The 19,976-nt window shown below is 46.0% G+C and overlaps 1 protein-coding gene across 1 annotated transcript in view; it reads right to left on the bottom strand.

Annotated features, from left to right (window-relative positions):
* Positions 1-6,370: 6,370 nt before the first annotated feature.
* The window catches only part of Rint1 (RAD50 interactor 1), a 37,739-nt gene continuing 24,133 nt past the window's right edge, over positions 6,371-19,976 (bottom strand). The window contains exons 11-15 of the mRNA XM_029477543.2: positions 19,715-19,914; positions 13,555-13,769; positions 12,722-12,902; positions 12,482-12,600; positions 6,371-10,043 (exon numbers count right to left, since the gene is read on the bottom strand). Coding sequence (XP_029333403.1) covers positions 9,851-10,043; positions 12,482-12,600; positions 12,722-12,902; positions 13,555-13,769; positions 19,715-19,914 — 908 coding nt within the window. The 3' untranslated portion in view covers positions 6,371-9,850. The remainder of the gene's footprint in view (positions 10,044-12,481; positions 12,601-12,721; positions 12,903-13,554; positions 13,770-19,714; positions 19,915-19,976) is intronic.

The following is a 19,976-nucleotide window of genomic DNA, read 5'->3' as shown; positions in this document are numbered from 1 at the left end:
AATGACTCTAAATTGAGCTTAGTATTCAGAGGCATTGCATTCGGTTTAAGAAAGGCTGGGCGTGTAGATGGCAAAGCACTTGCCTACCATGCAAAAAGCCCTGGCTGTCAGATACACAGAGAAACAAACTTGGTTAATTTTCTCCCAAGTTAGAAGGAAAAAACCCAAACAATTCCAGGTTTGAATCCAGGCTGGCTAACTCTAAGAGAGTATGATCTTATTACAGTCATGCTACCTTTCAAAATGATTTATGCAAATAATTAACTTTTTTTTTTTTTTTTTGGTTTTTTCGAGACAGGGTTTCTCTTTATAGCTCTGGCTGTCCTGGAGCTCACTTTGTAGACCAGGCTGGCCTCGAACTCAGAAATCCGCCTGCCTCTGCCTCCTGAGTGCTGGGATTAAAGGCGTGCGCCACCACGCCCGGCTAATAATTAACTTTTATAGCAGATAAAAATAATGTCAACAGCCAGGCGGTTAAATGGCTTTTTGGTGCCTGTAGGTCTGTATGCCAGGGAGAGGGCTCAGTAGGTGGCAGAGTCTAGGGACTGTGCACCTCCAGGTCTTCCCCTTAATAATGAGAGCTTGGGGCAAGACTGAAGCATCGGGGGCTGGTGAGATGGCTCAGTGGGTAAGAGCACCCGACTGCTCTTCCGAAGGTCCAGAGTTCAAATCCCAGCAACCACATGGTGGCTCACAACCATCCGTAATGAGATCTGGCGCCCTCTTCTGGAGTGTCTGAAGACAGCTACAGTGTACTTACATATAATAAATAAATAAATCTTTAAAAAAAAAAAAAGACTGAAGCATCACTCCCTTCCACTGTACAGCTCTTCTGGGAATGCTGGGAGGATTAAAGAATGAGGGCCAAGCCAGCCTTGGGCAGGTGAGAACAATCTTCAATTCCATGGAGTCTATAATTTAGCTAATGTTAATCCCAGGACCACCAACCCAACCTTTTTTTTTTTTTTTTTCTTTTTTTGGTTTTTTGAGACAGGGTTTCTCTGTGTAGCCTTGGCTGTCCTGGAACTCACTTTGTAGACCAGGCTGGCCTCAAACTCAGAACTCTGCCTGCCTCTGCCTCCCAAGTGCTGAGATTGAAGGCGTGCACCACCACGCCCGGCCACCAACTCAGTCTTATGGAGGCATTTTAATAAGGACTCAACCTCTCCTCTAACGCACCACCCAGCAGAGGGAGTAGAAGAGAAAAAGCTGTTAGGCTATGGGGGAAGTGGACCAGTTCAGCAATGGTTCTTTGGGGGCGAGCTCAGTCGTCTTTAGCAGCAGTTCAGTCCCATAGCAAACACCAAATCCGACTCAGCAGCTGTAGACCAGTCCTTTAGGCAGGCAAACACCAGGCATGAACCAGCAGCTGTAGTTCTAAAGGAACCACAAAGTTCACCAACCTGCCTGAAGCAAGGCCTCAGAAGTGGCAAGCTGCCACAGGAACTTCACAAGCAGTTCTTGGGAGAGTTTCTCTCTGGAGGCATTACCACAAGTTGAGCTCAGCAACGCTATGCAAGGTGAACCAATACACGTATGTGGTTCCTGAAGAATAGTGAGGTGGAGCAAACCAAACCACTGCTCATCTCCCGCTGTCTGTGGGGTCATCTTTATACTCCTTCATCAAGTGTCCTTTCACATATTTGCTGTATCAAAACATCCTTTCACCTGTATCTGCTTCAGGAAAAGTCTTTCCTGGTCTGCTTTAGCAAGATATCCTGTGTGTCCTCAGCAAAACATCATTTGGAAAACTAACTTTCCAAAGAAATGAGAAGTTTCTATTTCAGAGGTTCCCTCCCATCAGATGACTTTAGCTTGTGTCAAGTTGACATAAAACGAGGCAGCACCCCATCTATGGTTGGTTTGCTTTTTTTTTTTTTTTTTTTTTTTTTTTTGGTTTTTCGAGACAGGGTTTCTCTTTATAGCTCTGGCTGTCCTGGAGCTCACTTTGTAGACCAGGCTGACCTCGAACTCAGAAATCCGCCTGCCTCTGCCTCCCGAGTGCTGGGATTAAAGGCGTGCGCCACCACGCCCGGCAGTTGGTTTGCTTTTAAAGGCAAGGCTTCATATCCCAGGCTTCCCTAGAACTTACTAGGTAGCTAAGTCTGGCCTTGAACTCCTGACCCTTCTACCTCAACTTCCCCAACCCAGTGCTGGCATTCTAGGCACATACCAGCATACCTAGCCTTGAATGATATTCAGAATACCATTGGTAGACCCTTGGAAACTTGCGTACTACCCACCTACATAAAGATACTAAAAGCAATTTTTTGGAGGTGTGAAGTGTATTGTGGCTAGAATAGGCCCTTGTGGATCATATGCCAATTTGGTCCATGTGGGCAAAGGGAGCAGAGACAACAGACAGGAGTTTCAGAAGCCCTGTGAGTACATACAGTGAATAACACACCTGGACCAGCTGCTGGGAGTCAGAGCAACTGTACTTGGGGTGACTCGAGGGACTGAAGGTAGGAGTCCTCAGGATGCACTAAGGTCACTGGCTGAAGGCTTAGGGTACCAAAATGTCTCATTAGCATGGGGGAGCTTTACAGGAATCATCTCAGGTGCTAGCTGAATGAGCTCCTGTCAAGAGAAAGGAAATTCACCCTGTCATCTAGTGTAGGCTCCATGGCATTCCTTAGGTAGAGGCATATGTAGGGGGGTTGAATTTCCCAGACAAGGTCAAAGAAGGAGAAACCCAGCTAATAAAGATGTGAGACGTGCAGATAAGGTGCACAGGTGAGGTGCACACTGGGAATGTGTGGTGGTTGCCATGGCAACCGATGCATGAGGGTCCTTGTACCTGGGGGTGATGTTAGCAATGGATTTGGAGGCTGTTATAGACAGCTCCTGATGCCAACAGTGGACTTCAACCTTAATTAGCAGTTTCCCCAAACAGTACTGTGGTAATATGAAAAACAGTCTTTATGGTGGTTAATTCCAGTTGTCAACTTGACAAGGACTAAAGTCATCTAGGAAATAGGCCTCAGGGCACATTTGTGGGAGACTATGTTGATTAAGTTAATTGCAGTGTGAAAGCCTGTCCACGAGGTGGCAGCACTCCCAGGGTTAGGGTTGTAAGTGGGGAACGTGATCTGAGCTTCAGCACTCTGCTCCCTGCTGCCGGCTCTCCCTGCCTGCCCGCATGGACTCTGCTCCCTGCTGCCGGCTCTCCCTGCCTGCCCGCATGGACTCTGCTCCCTGCTGCCGGCTCTCCCTGCCTGCCCGCATGGACTCTGCTCCCTGCTGCCGGCTCTCCCTGCCTGCCCGCATGGACTCTGCTCCCTGCTGCCGGCTCTCCCTGCCTGCCCGCATGGACTCTGCTCCCTGCTGCCGGCTCTCCCTGCCTGCCCGCATGGACTCTGCTCCCTGCTGCCGGCTCTCCCTGCCTGCCCGCATGGACTCTGCTCCCTGCTGCCGGCTCTCCCTGCCTGCCCACATGGACTCTGCTCCCTGCTGCCGGCTCTCCCTGCCTGCCCGCATGGACTCTAACTTGAAACTGTGAGGCAAAATAAAGTCTTCCTTTCGCAAGTTGCTTTTGTAAGAGCATTTTAACATAACGACAGAAAAATAACTAAGACAGAGATACACTTTGGCCCTGGCTGTCCTGGAACTCACTCTGTAGACCAGGCTGGCCTCGAACTCAGAAATCCGCCTGCCTCTGCCTCTCGAGTGCTGAGATTAAAGGAGTGTGCCACCACGCCCGGCAGAGATACACACTTTATTAGTCAAAATAATCAGTGTGATCTTTTTTTGTTTGTTTGTTTGTTTGTTTTTGGTTTTTTGAGACAGGGTTTCTCTGTGTAGCCTTGGCTGTCCTGGAACTCACTTTGTAGACCAGGCTGGCCTCGAACTCAGAAATCCGCCTGCCTCTGCCTCCCGAGTGCTGGGATTAAAGGCGTGAGCCACCACGCCCGGCCAGCGAGATCTTCTTAAAATATACATGGAGATACCAGGTGTGGTGGCAGTGGTGGTGCACACCTTTAGTCCCAGCACTGGGGAGGCAGAGTGGATCTCTAAGTTCAAGGCCAACCTAGTCCACAGATCGAGCTCCAGGACAGCCAGGGCTACACAGAGAAACTCTGCCTTGAAAAAACAAACAAACAATAACAACAACAACAAAACAAACTAAAATAAGTATATATGCAGAGAAGGGCAAATAGATGAGACTATAATAAAATAAGTTTGGTCACTGTCTTAGTTAGGGTTTTACTGCTGTGAACAGACACCATGACTAAAGCAACTCTTATAAGCACATTTAATTGGGGCTGGCTTGCAGCTTCAGAGGTTCAGTCAAGGTGGGAGCTTGGCAGAATCCAGGCAGATGTGGGGATGGAGGACCTGAGTCACACCTCTTGTTCTGAAGGCAGCTAGAATGAGGGTCCTAGAGCCCACGCACACAATGACATACTTCCTCCAACAAGACCACACCTACTCCAACAGGGCCACATCTCCTAATAGTGACTCTCTCTGGCCAAACCACCACAGTCACAATCTTATAGTCAAAGTTGGTGATGAGTTCATTTTCTTTTTTTAAGGTTTGTTTATTTATGTGTATGTCTGACTAAGTCTGTGTCATATGTGAGGCCCCAGGAGGGCATTAAATCCCTCAGTACTGGAGTTACAGGCTGTTATGAGCCGTGTGAGGTAGGTGCTGGGAATAGAACTCAGGTCTTTTACCAAAAAAAGTATTAAAGTGCTATTAGCAGCTCTCCTGCCCCATATCCTTTCATTTTTTCGCAACAATAACTTAAAACTGAATGTTTTTTTTTTTTTTTTCTTCTGCAGTACAAACTTTATTGCTTACCCCATCAGGAGCCAGTGGAGAAAGGAGCCAGAGAGAGAGAGATATGGCGGAGCCCCCTCCCTTTTATGGAGGACTGTCCTCCGCCTCGGACGTGTCACTCCCTGATTGGCTGCAGCCCATCAGCCAGAGTTGTCTGAATGTTTTTTAAATGCAGGCATGGAATGTATTCCAAGAATAAATGGCAGTGATGGTGCTGCTTGCATCTAAGCCCGTCCACCTCATGCCTGACTTCACCATGACTGTCTCAGTAGTTTTGGAAAGTAGATTGGACTTTGTTTTTAAAATCATGTAATAGAAGAGCCTGTTGATGCAGAGCACTGCTTCTGTGTTATATGTAAACATGCTGCCTTGTCAGAAACTGCATTTGTCCTAAGACTCTGCTTCTGTACCCATGTCTTAGCAAGGCAGCTTCTTCCCCAGCCCCCTCTGCCAACCCCCTCTGTCTTTCTGCTTTCCATCTCTGTCTGCAAATTACATCACCTGGAGAGCTTTATAAAAATGCCCAGGTCCATGTGGCAACAGAACCGAGGGAGGGTGGGAGGTTGAGAGTCACGTGATGGATCCTGGGAAATCCAACTCTGAAGAGCAGCATCGGGGTGCAGATCTGAGTTTATTGCCCAGCCCCAAAAACTATAATATATAGTGTTTGATCCAATCCCAAGCCACTAAATCCTTGACCAATCGTATCTCACCACAATGTGCCCCAATGAAAGCCCTGCCTAATGAGGTAACTCAGAAAGAGTGGGTGGGGGCTGAGGGGAATATTATCATCTTCGAGAATGGGGGAATGGCCCCATTGCCCTGGCCTGGGTTCCCTTTTGCTGTCTCACAGGTCTGAAGGGAGCCAGTTTAGATCTAATGCCCAGTAGAGCAGATCAGGACTCTTCAAGGAATGGCGGGAGTCTCGTGGCTCACTCTCCATCCTGCTCCCCACAGATGATCTCCAGACTGCCGTGCAGTCATACGAGGTATGCTAAGGAGCTGCTTTGTCCAGTTCTCTGCTGTACTGTTTCATGAACCAAGGCCCACAGCCTGAGTGCCTAGCACAGCACCTTCAACATAGCACTCAACTTTTTTGTTTGTTTGAGACAGGGTTTCTCTGTGTAGCCTTGGCTGTCCTGGAACTCACTCTGTAGACCAGGCTGGCCTTGAACTCAGAAATCCACCTGCCTCTGCCTCCCAAGTGCTGGGATTAAAGGCGTGTGCTGCCGCCACCCGGCGGCATTCAACGCTTAAGGGACTATTTCCACTTGTGACAGTTTAACACTGAATGAAACTCAACTATTTATTTGCAGAAAAACCAAGAGCCTTTTCTCTATATTGGAACAGCTGAGAATCACAAAGTTGACAGACGCCTCCATTCTTTATGGACAACATCGTGCCGGTGTTTAAGATAATGGGCATCTCTGGCAGAGGTGTGGTATAAAGGCTCATGTGGCCTATAAACCTATAAAAATAATTCTACTTTGTATATTTTCATTTCTTCTCATTTTTGCAGTACTGAAAACATTGGGTCTGTGTACTGCACATGAAGTTTTGAATGATGATGGACATTTAATAACTGGATAAATTCAAAGATGAAGGATAAGGTTTTTAATATTTTAATGACATAGTATGATTTTTTTTCATGATTTATTTATTGATTATATGTAAGTACACTGTAGCTGTCCTCAGACACTCCAGAAGAGGGCACCAGATCTCGTTACGGATGGTTGTGAGCCACCATGTGGTTGCTGGGATTTGAACTCCAGACCTTCGGAAGAGCAGTCGGGTGCTCTTACCCACTGAGCCATCTCACCAGCCCCCATAGTATGATTTTGAAGTATCAATACCATTGCATTTAGAGTACCACCACCCTTTTGTGTATGTGTGCTCACTGGAGTGTACACATGTGGCGCCTAGAACAATCTCAGGGATCAGTTTTCATCTCCCATTTTGTCTCTTTGTTTGCTGCTGCACTGTGTAGCCCATGCTAGGCAGCCTGTGAGCTTCTAGGATTCTCCATCTCTACCTTAAATCTAGCTGTGGAAAAACCGAATTCTGCCCACAGCGTGCAGGTTTTCATGGCTCAGGACATTCAGATTCCGCTCCTCACCCCTGCACAGCAAGCACTTTACTGCTGAGCCATCTCTCCACTCCCCACACCTACCCTTTGGGTGAAATGTTTCATTCCCTTTAACTGTCTGCCATTAGGAAGAGAAGGCAGGGAAGGCTCACCCTGGCAAGGGGAGGTGTGATGATGGAGGTAGAGAGGAAGTTCACGCCTTCTCACTGGGAAACCTCGTCAGTTTGGGGCATGTTGGAACACACCTCTCAGCCCAGCACTCAGGAGGTAGAAGCAGGCAGGGCTATGGAGTGACCCTGTCTAAAAAAAAAAGGAGACCTTACCAATCCTCCCACAGGTGAGGAGACCCAGTCTGCTAGAATTACTAAACCTCTCAGCTCCACACAGTAGTTGGAAAGCTGCCATACAGAACATAGAGGCGGCTGGAGAGGAGGTGCAAGTGTTTCCTATGCAAGCCAGGCAGGGCAGGCAGAGCCTGCCAGGAGCCTGGGGACCCACATAAAGGTGGGAGGAACTGCTGACGACACAGACACAGCATGCTCTGCTTCTGTCCACATGCATGCTGGCTGGCGCTCTCTCTCTCAGACACACACACACAACACATTGATATGACTCTACATGGATAACAGAGGGCATACTTAGAATCCCAGTACTTGAGGTTTAACACCAGCCTGAGCTATAAAACAAGTCGCTCTGCCTCTCTGAGAAAATAGAACAGAAGGTACCATCTTAAAGAGTTTTCTCAAAATTATACAGTCTGCAAAGTAAATATCAACAATGAAGGCCCCATGCAAGCCTGACAATTTTTGAGATTTTGTTTTTTTTTTCTCTAGATAGGGTTTCTGTGTGTAGTCCTAGCTGTCTTGGAACTTACTCCACAGACCAGGCTCAAACTCACAGAGATTCGGCCGTATCTGCCTCTCAAGTGCTGAGTGTGCCACCACTGCTCAGCAAGATTTGTTTGTTTGCTTGTTTGTTTATTGAGACAGGGTTTCTCTGTGTAGCTTGCTTGATTGATTGATTGATACAGGGTTTCTCTGTGTACCTCTGTCTGTCCTAGAACTCACTTTGTAGACCAGGCTGGCCTTGAACTCAGAAATCCACCTGCCTCTGCCTCCCAAGTGCTGGGATTAAAGGCGTGCACCACCACCGCCCGGCTGATTTTATTATTTTTATGTGTATGAGTGTTTGTCTGTGCACCACATGCATGCAATGCCTCAGAGGCAAGAAGAGTACATTGGATCCTAGGAGGCTGCAGTTACAGTCTGTTGTGAGCAAGCACATGTGTGCGAGGTACTGAACCCAGGTCCTCTGCAAGAACAGCCTACCAGCTGAGCCACCTCTCCAGCCCCCAAGCTGACATTTCTAGATTGAGATAGGACAGCAGTGAAAGTACTAAATAAATGCCATGTCAGAAGAAAAAAAATGAGAATAAAACTTTATAGGAGTAGAAATCTTCCAGCTAAGCTCAGTTTGTGTAAACGTTTTATTAGTCTCTGAGGATTTATTAATGAAGGAATCTCTGTCTGGGCTGAGGATGGTGGTGGAGCCCTTCCTTCCATTAGCAAGGCTCCAAGTTTGATCTCTAGTATTGCATACACACACACACACACCATCACTTCACATAGCCCAAGACCAGGAAATTGTGAAAAGGTGTGTGTGGGGGGGAGTTTAAGATCTTTTTTATCTCTGGTCAGGGAGATGGCTCAGCTGGCAAGGACCTGAGTTCAAATCCCCAGCTCCCATGTAAAAGCCAGGCACAGTCACTAAAGTCTGTAACGCCGTCACTGGAAAAAGCAGGTACATTCCTGAGCTCAGTATCTGGCTTCTAATATGTTTCAGAGAAAAAAAGATGGCCATTGTTACAAGAAGTGGAACCAGGAAGGACTAGTGGTAAAGTACTTGGCACTGAGAACCCACTCCCTAAAACTCATGGGAAAAATCTAACATGACGGTGGTACACTTGAAATACCTGTCCAGGGGAGGCAGAAACAGAAGGAACCCTGGGGCTCGCCCAAAGTCTAGATGGGAGCCTGTTCCAAATCAAGGTGAGCATCTTGGGGAACAGGACCCAAGGTTGATTTCTGCTCTAAACACACACACACACACCCCTTACACACCTGTGTGTTCGCACTTGCACACACACACACACACACACACACACACACACACACACACACACACACACTAAGAAATACTTAAATGGAAGGACGTAAGAATAGAATATTAAGAACAGCCATAGCTTAACCACCATCTCATAAAACTATTGTGCTTTGGTCTTGGGTTTTTGTTTTGTTTTGGTCTTTTTGTGGTGAAACAGATAATATCTCACTATGTTGCCCAGAAAAGTCTTGAACCCTCAGTGATCCTCCTGCCTCAGCCTTCAGTTGATGGGATTATAGGTGTCTTCCACCTATTATATAAACACTGAATTCCCAAAATGGATACAGGAACCTCAACTATGAACATGCACCCATGAGTGTTTCTACAGTCTATGGCTACATTCAGCTTTTGACAACAGCTCCCCTTGAATAGGACATGGAGGTCAGGTATGGCCGACCTCTGCTCTCATTCTGTCTTCAGATGTCTCCATTCCTACTTGCAATACACTTACTCTGCTTCTCACAGCTGAGTTTTCATTCTTTGTTTTCTTAGGAACGGGAGGATGGAGGATGGTCACCGACTTAGTGATATCATAACTCAAGACAAGAAACTATTCTGCCAAGTTTTCTTTTGTCCAGGTTCATTAATTCAGAACTTTATCAGAGAACTTCAATCCAACTCTTGACTTTGTTTTGTTTGTTTGTTTGTTTGTTTGTTTGTTTGAGACAGGGTTTCTCTGTGTAGCCCTGGCTGTCCTGGAACTCACTTTGTAGACCAGGCTGGCCTCGAACTCAGAAATCCGCCTGCCTCTGCCTCCCAAGTGCTGGAATTAAAGGCAACTCTTGTCTTTGTTAAACAACACTTTTCTCAAAGATGCATTATTTTCCAGTGTTAGGCCAGTTTGTCCTCAAATTAAGCAGAATCTCAACGTCTTGCTGAGCCAGTTTGTAAACTCCAACTTCATTTAAGGCTGCTGTGGCAGGAATGTGCTCGGTTGCTGACTGCAGGACATCTTTCAGGAGCAATGCAGAACCGATGTTCAAATTCAGAATGATGCAGGCTTCTTTTACACTGTTTAGGAAAACAAGAAAGAAGAGATGCTCTTTTGGACCACCTTTGGAGAGTCTACACAGCCATTTAACTATCTATGGAGTACTTGATTCTACATGTGCTAGGACTACACAAGCTGTACAGGGTTAATAGATCATTCAGGCTTGTCTTGGCACGTCATTAGGATTTATCTCAGGACACTGTTTGATGCTAACAGATTATTAAATGTAACTATGAGTTCAGCTAGAATTAGGACTTAGGGGAAAAGCAAAGGAATAAAAATGAAGGCAGCAAAAAGGCAAAACAGCAAGGTCAACCAACCATAAAGAGGCTGGGGACGGTGATGCGCGTGTAATCCCAGCACTCGCACTCTGGAAGCCAAAGCATGACCACTGTGAGCTCCAGGCCAGCCAAGGCTGCATAGCGAGACTGTCTCAGAAAACCTAAACCAAACAGAATAGGAAGGCTGGTGTGGTGGCTGAGGATAAAGCTGCTGCAATCCTTGGCATCTGCGTGGCAGGAGAGAACTGTTCCCACAAGTTCTCACCTGGCCTCCACCCCACACATGGAAACCAAATTAGAATATTTAAATAATAATAAAAGCAAAAGGGGGCTGGAGACTTAATGTACGAGGTAGGGTACTTGCCTAACATGAATGAAGCATGGGAGGGGCTTTGGCGTGTGGGGTGAGCACCTGTAAACATGGTACTCAGAAGACAGAGGCAGGAGGAGCAAAAGCCCAGGGTCACCCTCTGCTACTGAGTACTGGGTTCAAGGCCAGGCTGGGATACATGGAACCTATCTCAAAAACAGAAAAGCAAATCAGAAACAACCATAGTTCCCAGGAAGCATAACCTTTTATGTTTCAAAGGAAGGTTTCCAAATTGCACAGACTTACACTTAATGTGAATTTTAAATCAATAAATTTTTTACTAGATTCCTAGTAACTGTTCTCATGTTTATAACTATAGTAAGAGCTAAAATTAATATTAAATTTGTAAGAAAACTGACTTTCATCTGGTCTAGGCTATTGTTAGGCACTAAACCTAATTTTCTGCATTTTCCTAATTTCCTTATTTTCTACAGGTGGCAGAATTATACCTGTATCATTTTCTATTTACTCTCCCAGTTATAAGCAAATAGCATTGAACCAGATGCTATGTAGCAAGTCCAACATGTAATTTATAGCTGGTTCTGATCAACTTTCTGTTGATGTATACCATATGCATTATTTTGGTTTCCCTATTGTGTTTTGAAAATATTAAAAGACATACAATGAATGTTTTAAGGATTTTTTTGTTTTTTGTTTTTTGGGTTTTTTTTTGGTTTTTTGAGACAGGTATAGCCTTGGTTGTCCTGGAACTCACTTTGTAGACCAGGTTGGCCTTGAACTCAGAAATCTGCCTGCCTCTGCCTCCCGAGTGCTGGGATTAAAGGCATGTGCCACCACGCCTGGCTTATTTTAAGGTTTTTTTGTTTTTTGTTTTTTGTTTTTTTTTAAGATTTATTTATTTATTATATGTAAGTACACTATAGCTGTCTTCAGACATTCCAGAAGAGGGCGCCAGATCTCGTTGCGGATGGTTGTGAGCCACCATGTGGTTGCTGGGATTTGAACTCTGGACCTTCGGAAGAGCAGTCGGGTGCTCTTACCCACTGAGCCATCTCACCAGCCCTTATTTTAAGGTTTTAATTATGTTGGGTCCCATTTTGGCCCTGGTTTGGGCCTTGAGGACAAACCTGAGCCTGGCTCGAGTTTTGAGACCTGTCTCAGTCACTTCCCTATTGGGATGACATGTTAGGCCCTGCCTCTGCCCCACTGTTGCTGATGTAGAGCTTTGCCATTGGCCCTGTCAGTCACTCCATACTCTCTGCCACCCTTCCTCACCCCCTATATACATCATCTTACCCCACCAAAAATCCCTCTCCCTATGTTCTGAACTTATATAAGCAAGAGGCTGATGCCATAAAATTGAGTTCCTGCTTCGACAAGACTCTAGGCTCGGTGTGTTTCTTTTGGGCTGTCGATACTTGCCATCCCACTCAGACCCCAGAGAGACCCCGGCAGGGCAGGACTGGGACCTCTCTCCTCTCACCTGGACCTGCTGGCAAGGAGCCAGCAATTTGTTGCTTTTTAGATTTTTAAATTTCATGTGTCTGTTTTGCCGGCATGCATGTCTGTGCACTGTGTGTGTGCCTGATGCCTGTGGAGACCGAGGAATGTGTGAGATGCCCTGGAACTGGAGTTAAGGGTGGTTGTGAGTCACCATGTAGTGCTGAGAACAAACCCCTGTCCTCTGCAAGAGCATCAAGTGCTCTTGACTGTTGAGCATCTCTAGCTCCAGATTTTAATTGATGCTATTACAAAATATATCAGCAAAACTCTGAAACTGTTAAAAAGAAGCCAGCTCCTCCAGCGTTTGCATACACCAATACTTATGGCTGGACATTGGACTTACTGTTTAAAATAGTTTTCTGGTCTCTTGCAATAGTGAGAAAACAAAGGAAAGAGGTTCCTTGTCATATCAAACTGCAGCTGGGCTGCTCCTCCTTCGTTGAAGTGGTTAGCAAGGATTATCTGCAACAAAGAGCGATCCATGTAACAGCTGCCATCCCAGGCAAGGATTATCTGCAGCAAAGAGCAGATCATGCGGTGGCCGCCCTCTCGGCCCCGGCCCCAGCCCCGTCTCCCGACTCACTTCCTGGTAGATGTACAGGTCCAGTTTCTCTGCCAGCATTTGCCAGAAGATTCTGAATAGTGAGAAACACAGCTGCTGCTCCAGCTGGAGCAGACGGTCCCGTAAGGTCAGCAGGAGCGGGCACGCTGAGCTGGACAGCGACATCACTGCCTGTTCAGACTGAGACGGCAGGGACAGCCATCTGGAAAAACAAATAACCTTCACGAATGACCCTTACCACTCTGTCTCCTTAAAGTTTCAAAACGCAATTTTAAATGTGAGGGGGAAATATACCGTCCTGGGGGAAATCTGGAGTTTAAAAAATCATGATGTCTAATACTCAAAGCTCTACCAGAAATAAATGTCTCTATATTTACATTTTAACTTTTAATTAATATTTCCTGAAAAATGCCCTAAATTTAATTACTTTATCTTTAGAATTCCAAAGATACCAGTTAATCTTATGCTCTGGTTTTAGCATACAAACTAACAGTATTTCCAAACTGACTGCAGTACTGTGTGGAGGTGCCATGCTAGGGTACAGAGGCAGGAGAGTTGTGACAGGCAAGCATGACAGGGCATAGACCACGGGGCACTTTGCTTTGTAAAGTGAGTGACACTGGGACAACTGAACCTCTCTAAGAGGTCACTCATTTATTCTAAGTAAATTCTTCAAAAGAATAGATTCTAGAACGATCCCATCAAACCCAATGCTTAAAGCTACCGTACACAAAAGCCCCAAGTTCCATCTCCAAGACTTGGAGTGAGGATTTTACAGAAGCTAAAACAGGGAGTAGAAATGGTATCTTTGACTCAGACTAACGTGTGTAAAGGGTGACTGATACAGGACATACCTTTCTTTCTTATACAACTTTGCAGAGTCTTTCACTTCTCTGAAAACATGGTCTACTTGGCGAGTCAACATATCAAGCTTTAAACGCTCTAAGAGGTTGATCATGTCATCGAAGACCGAGCTCTCCATGGAGGCCAGCTGTCCCAGCTGCAGTTTACTGAGGACGTTATTCTCTGCAAAGACCTCCAGTGCTGCCTGCTGCAGCTGCAGAAAGAACTGCAAACAAACATCTGTTATTACATTTATTGGCACAATTCTGGACATGGCAAAATAGAAGCTCTATATCACACACTTTCCTTATTTAACGTGTGCAGCTCAGGGCCAGTGAGATGGCTAAATGGGTAGTTACTTACTGCTAAGCCTGATGACCTGAGTTCAATCTCCAGGACCCACATAGTGTAAGCAAACAACCCTATCCTCTACATATATGCCATGGCACATGCATAGGCACATACTCAAGTGCATGTGCACACACACACACACACACACACACACCACACTGCTTGGCATGGTGGAAGATATCTGCATACGGGCCAGTGTGACGGCTCAGTGCACAGAAGCACTGTCAGTCACTAAGCCTGATGCCCTGAATCTTTATTCCTGAACCCCACATGGTGGAAAGACAGAGCCAAGCTCTGCATCTCAACATGTATGCTGTGACACACACATACACATGCATGCACAGTATAAATCATTTTTATAACTCAGTAGTTGTAACTCAGAGCTGTGCATCCATCATTTCTCTAGAACACTGCCATTACTTCCTCCCAACAAAATCCTCATCCATGCCTATCTCCATTTTGTGCCCATTCCTCCAACTCCAGGCAGTCACTAATCTACTGTTTATGGACTCAATGATCATGGACATTTCAAGAAAATGGAACCATATGAAGTTCTATTTTTATGACCAGCTCCTCTCTTAGTGCCATAGCATGTTCTAAGTATGTACTTCACACCCCAGTACATCACAGGACCATACATTTTATACATTCACTAGCTGATACACGTTTGGACTGTTTCCATTTTGTATCTATTATGCATAATGTTGCTGAGACTATTATGTGCATTTTTCTGTAAAAAGTGTGTTCCTTTGTCTTTGTCTGTCCTGAGGAATGGAACTGTTGGACTTGTAACTCCACCCACCGTCTTAAGAGCTGCCAGGCTGTCTCGCCCAGAAGCTGTAGCAGTTATGTCACCACCAGCCATAGCCAGAGGTTTGAAGCTCTGCCTGCACAGAGCGGGTTTGTTGCTTCAGTTTGGGTTGGGTTTTGATGTATGAGGGGTTTGTTTTGGTTGGAGACTGAATCTTGCTGTGTAGTTAAGGCTGACATCAAATGAGTAGTTCAGTGTAGCTTTGTACTCATGGCCAGCCTGCATCAGCCTCCCAAGTACTTGGTGTGCACTCTTTTCTGTGGTACTATGTAGTCTCGACTGGCCTGGGGCTCTGCAGATAGAGCTGGCCTTGAAGGTGTGGCACCCCTTTGCCTGTGCCACCACTGCTCAGAAGCCAGGGGTGTGCCTCCCCTGCCAGTTTCTTTTTCTTACTGCAGTTGTTTTTATTTATGATACTTTATTTTTCTGCTAGTGAGCATGTTCCTTTAAGTATTCAGTTTTTCTAAACACAGACTGAAGGCTGTCCGAAACCTGGAGTTCTGACAGTCAGAGAACTAAAATGTCATTTTTGTAGTAGTCAGCCCAGAGTTACCAATGGCCACACGTCCAGGAAGTGCCTGAGAATGCAACCAGAAATGACCTGTGGAGTGGGCATGCCCAGTCTATTCATTACACACACCCTGCCTGCACTTATCACCGACAGTAGAACTGGAGCTCTGTCACAGACAACTGAAAAGAAAATTCTGAGAGGCTGGACAGTTCAGGAGTGGCATGGCCCAACAACAAATGGTTATCAACAGCCAATCAGAAACAAAGGAAGGTAAGCTGCCGTTCTCTTCTCTGCATCTGGACTTGTGTGGGAACAGACCTTTGATGAAGCACTGTGAGGATGTCTGAAGGACTTGGTGTGAAGACAAATCAGCACCATCAAGGCCAGAACCCAGTTAGTACAGCCACAGCCACAGCCACAGTCACATAGTCACAGTCACACAGTCACAGCCACAGTCACACAGTCACAGTCACACAGCCACACAGCCACAGTCACAACCACAGTCACACAGTCACAGCCACAGTCACACAGTCACAGCCACAGTCACTCAGCCACAGTCACAGTCATATAGTCACAGTCACAGCCAGAGACACAGCCAGAAACACAGCCACAGCCACAGCCACACAGACATAGACACAGTCACAGCCACACAGTCAAGTCTCAGCCACAGCCACACAGTCACAAAGTCACAGCCACAGTCACACAGTCACAGCCACAATCACACAGTCACAGCCACACAGTCACAGTCTCAGCCACCATCACAGCCACAATCACACAGTCACAGTTACAGACACAGACACAGTCAGAGACACAGCCACAGTCACAGCCACACAGACACAGTCATAGCCAAACAGTCTCAGCCACAGTCACACAGTCACAGAGTCACAGCCACAGTCACACAGTCACACAGTCACACAGTCACAGCCACAATCACATAGTCACAGTCTCAGCCACCATCACAGCCACAATCGCACAGTCACAGTTACAGCCAGACACAGCCACAGCCACCATCATAGCCACAGCCATAGTGACAGTTACATCCAGAGACACAGCCACAGTCACAGCTATAGTCACAGTCACAGCCACAGTCACACAGCCATAGCCACAGCCACACAGTCACATCCATATCCACATCCACAGTCACATAGTCACAGTTACACAGTCAAAGTCACAGTTACAGCCACACAGTCACAGTCAGAGCCAGTCACAGTCAGAGCCAGAGCCACACAGTCACAGCCAGTCACAGAGACACAGTCATAGTCACAGCCATACAGTCACAGTCAGCCCTTACCTTCTGCTCTTTTTCTTGGTCTCAGCAACAGATTCTAATCTACCACAGTAGAGAATAGCTAACTCACTCATCCTCATTAACAGACAGTGGCACCAAACAGCCATGATGTTCTACAAGGAATTCCATTAACACTAAAACTCTATCCTGGCATGAGCCTCTCACTGAATCATCTGGCAAAAGAATGACCATCTGTTTCATGTGTGAAAAGTCTTAGCAGAGTGGATCAGCATGGAGCTGAAATCCAAGTACTCCCTGAAAGTCCAACATAGCACAAAAGAACCAAGCAAACAACTACAAGCTGGTTGGCTTTATAAGATGAACACACCAGGCACTGCATTCTGTATTGAATACCTATATGCTGGCTGGCTTTATAAGATGAACGCACCAGGCACTGCATTCTGTATTGAATACCTATATGCTGGCTGGCTTTATAAGATGAACGCACGAGGCACTGCATTCTGTATTGAATACCTATATGCTGGCTGGCTTTATAAGATGAACGCACGAGGCACTGCATTCTGTATTGAATACCTATATGCTGGCTGGCTTTATAAGATGAACGCACGAGGCACTGCATTCTGTATTGAATACCTATATGCTGGCTGGCTTTATAAGATGAACGCACGAGGCACTGCATTCTGTATTGAATACCTATATGCTGGCTGGCTTTATAAGATGAACGCACGAGGCACTGCATTCTGTATTGAATACCTATATGCTGGCTGGCTTTATAAGATGAACGCACGAGGCACTGCATTCTGTATTGAATACCTATATGCTGGCTGGCTTTATAAGATGAACGCACGAGGCACTGCATTCTGTATTGAATACCTATATGCTGGCTGGCTTTATAAGATGAACGCACGAGGCACTGCATTCTGTATTGAATATCTATATGCTGGCTGGCTTTATAAGATGAACGCACCAGGCAATGTACTCTGTACTATATTCACTAGGTCACTGTTTTTCCTTCTTCCAGCAAATGACATTATGCACACATATTTCAAGTAAATTCTTTCTCTTTTTTTTTTGCGCTCTCTCTCTCTCTCAATCTCTCTCTCTCTCTCTGTGTATGTGTCTCTCTCAGTGTTTCTCTGTGTTTCTGTCTCTCTCTGCCCCCCCCCCCCCCCCCGTCTCTGCCTGTGGATTGAGATGTAGCTCTCTGTTACTGTTCCAGTGCCTGCCTGCATCCTGCCAGGATCCTGTCATGATAATGGACTAAGCCTCTGAAACTGTAGAAAGCAGGCCCCCAATTAAATGTTCTTCCTTATAAGCGTTGCCTTGGTTATGGTCTCCACAGCAACAGAACAGTGGATTTGACACATATACTCTTCAAGGAGAGGGCAAAAGTAGGTAGTAGAATCCTTGAAGGAGAAAACGGATGTTTAGTGATCATTAGATCCAACTTTGGATGTTTATTGCTGTCTATGTTTTCTGTGACAGTGCAGGATAGCCTAGAACTCACAGCAATCCCCACCTCAGCCCTTGAGTGTTGTAATTACAGGCATACACCACCACTGCCAGTCATACTTTAAAATACACTTTGCAAAGCGAGACGTTAGTTCTTTTCAATGTAATTGTGGTTATGCTGTGTTTTGTTTTGATTTTTTAAGAAGTTCTTGGGCGGGGGAAACGGATCAGTGGGTAAACTCCCTACAAACATAAAGCACCCAACGTGGTGGTGTGCACCTATAATCATAGCACTGGGAGGCAAAGCTGGGTCCATCCCAGGGTTTAACAGCCTGCCAGTCTAGCCAAAAAGACAATTTCCAGGTTCACCAAAAGACTGCCTCCAAAACTAAGTTGGGAAGGGAGAAGAATAAAATCCAATCTGGTCTCTGTGTATAAACACACACACATGCACATACACACCTATACAACACCAAATTCTTATCTAAAATATTTATCATTAAATATGGTATGTGAGATATACTTTTAAAAAAATCAAGTTAGCTGCAGCAAAGAGAAGTTACGACAACCCAAGGGAGTTATGAGCTCTGACTTCCTTCAGAGGATCCTAGTTCAGAGCCCAGCACCCACATGGTGGCTTTCAACCCTCTTTAACTCCAGTTTTAGGAGGTCTTTTAACCTCTGTGGGCACTGCACGCTTAACATGCATGCAAAACAGTCATACACATAAAATTTAAAAATCTTAAAAACAAAAACAAGTGACAGTTGCATAATGCACCCATCAGGTGGGCCTGTGGGAAGCCTGTAGTGCAGTTTCTTAATCATTGATTAACATGGCAGGGCCAGCCCTTTGTGGGTGGTACTGCCCCTGGCTTGGAGGTTCTGAGTACTATAAAAAGCAGTCTGAGAAAGCCACGGGGACCAAGCCAGTAAGCAGCACCCGTCCATGACTTCTGCATCAGCTCCTGCCTCCAGGTTCTTGCCTTGAGCTCGGGTACGGACTCCCCAGATGGAAGCTGCTTTTGGGCACGGTGTTTTATCACAGCAACAGGAACTAAGGCAGTCCTGTTTTAAAGATATTTTGTAAAAAGTCAAGCCCTGACTTCATTTTTCTTTGCAGTGCTGGGTGATGAATCTAGGGCTTTCCACCATGCCCCATCACTGAGCTATACCACCAACTTAAACATACTGATTTTGACATCATTGTCAAATAATTACTTTCTGTGGTGGCATTTAGCACACTATTATTTCCAGAGTACAAAGCCGGAAGAGAAAAACGGTTCATGTTATTCAGGAACTCTGTCTGTCTTTGTTTTCTTTCCTTCCTTCCCTTTTGTTTTGCTTGTTTTGAAGTAGGAGCTCATGTAACCCAGGCTGGCCTGGGACGCACACAAGAGTGATCCTGAGACTCCCAGGCCACGTCCCCACGTGCTGGAGCTCAGGCTGCACTGCCTGCCCGCCTGCTTTCTTCTTTTTCTCTTTCCTTTTTTTCTCCCTCCCCTCCCCCCCCCCCCCCCCCCCCGGTCCTGAAGATCAAACTCAGGACCTCGCTGGTGTGGCCGTTCGGATGCTCCTGAGGGACACCTCCAGTCCTCCTAAGAGTAACTCATTACACTATTAGTATTTATTAGTATTTACTCAACTGCTTTAGACCTTTACTCACATCTCCTACATTTGGCATCACTATGCTTTCTGTCTAACATGTAATTCTTTGGCTTGCAGCAAAGTCAACATTTGAAAGGCTAAAGGAGATCAAGGTACTAGAAAATTATTTCCTATAAAAGCACATTAACTCACAACATTGTCAGCCCAGTCTGCCAGCACTGCTGAGATATAGTTCACGGCATTGAGAATCGCACAGTACCGAAAGCCCAGGGCCGCTCTCGTCTCCTCCTTCATCACCTGCGTTAACCGGATCCTGAAATCATCTACTAGGTCCTTCTGTAGCTCCAGGAACTGCAGCTTCCGGGAGGCTGTGGGGAGATTTTTATACCTGTCTGCGGAGAGAGTGAACAATACATGAAGGAACTTGGTACTCTCCATGACAGCTGGTTTTCCC

The sequence above is a fragment of the Mus caroli genome, unplaced genomic scaffold, assembly GCF_978045245.1.
Source record: "Mus caroli unplaced genomic scaffold, Mus_caroli_1 scaffold_4, whole genome shotgun sequence".
In the NCBI taxonomy this organism is placed as follows: Eukaryota; Metazoa; Chordata; class Mammalia; order Rodentia; family Muridae; genus Mus; species Mus caroli.
The sequence above is the reverse complement of the archived record's forward strand: the minus strand, read 5'-3'. Positions and strand labels throughout refer to the sequence as shown.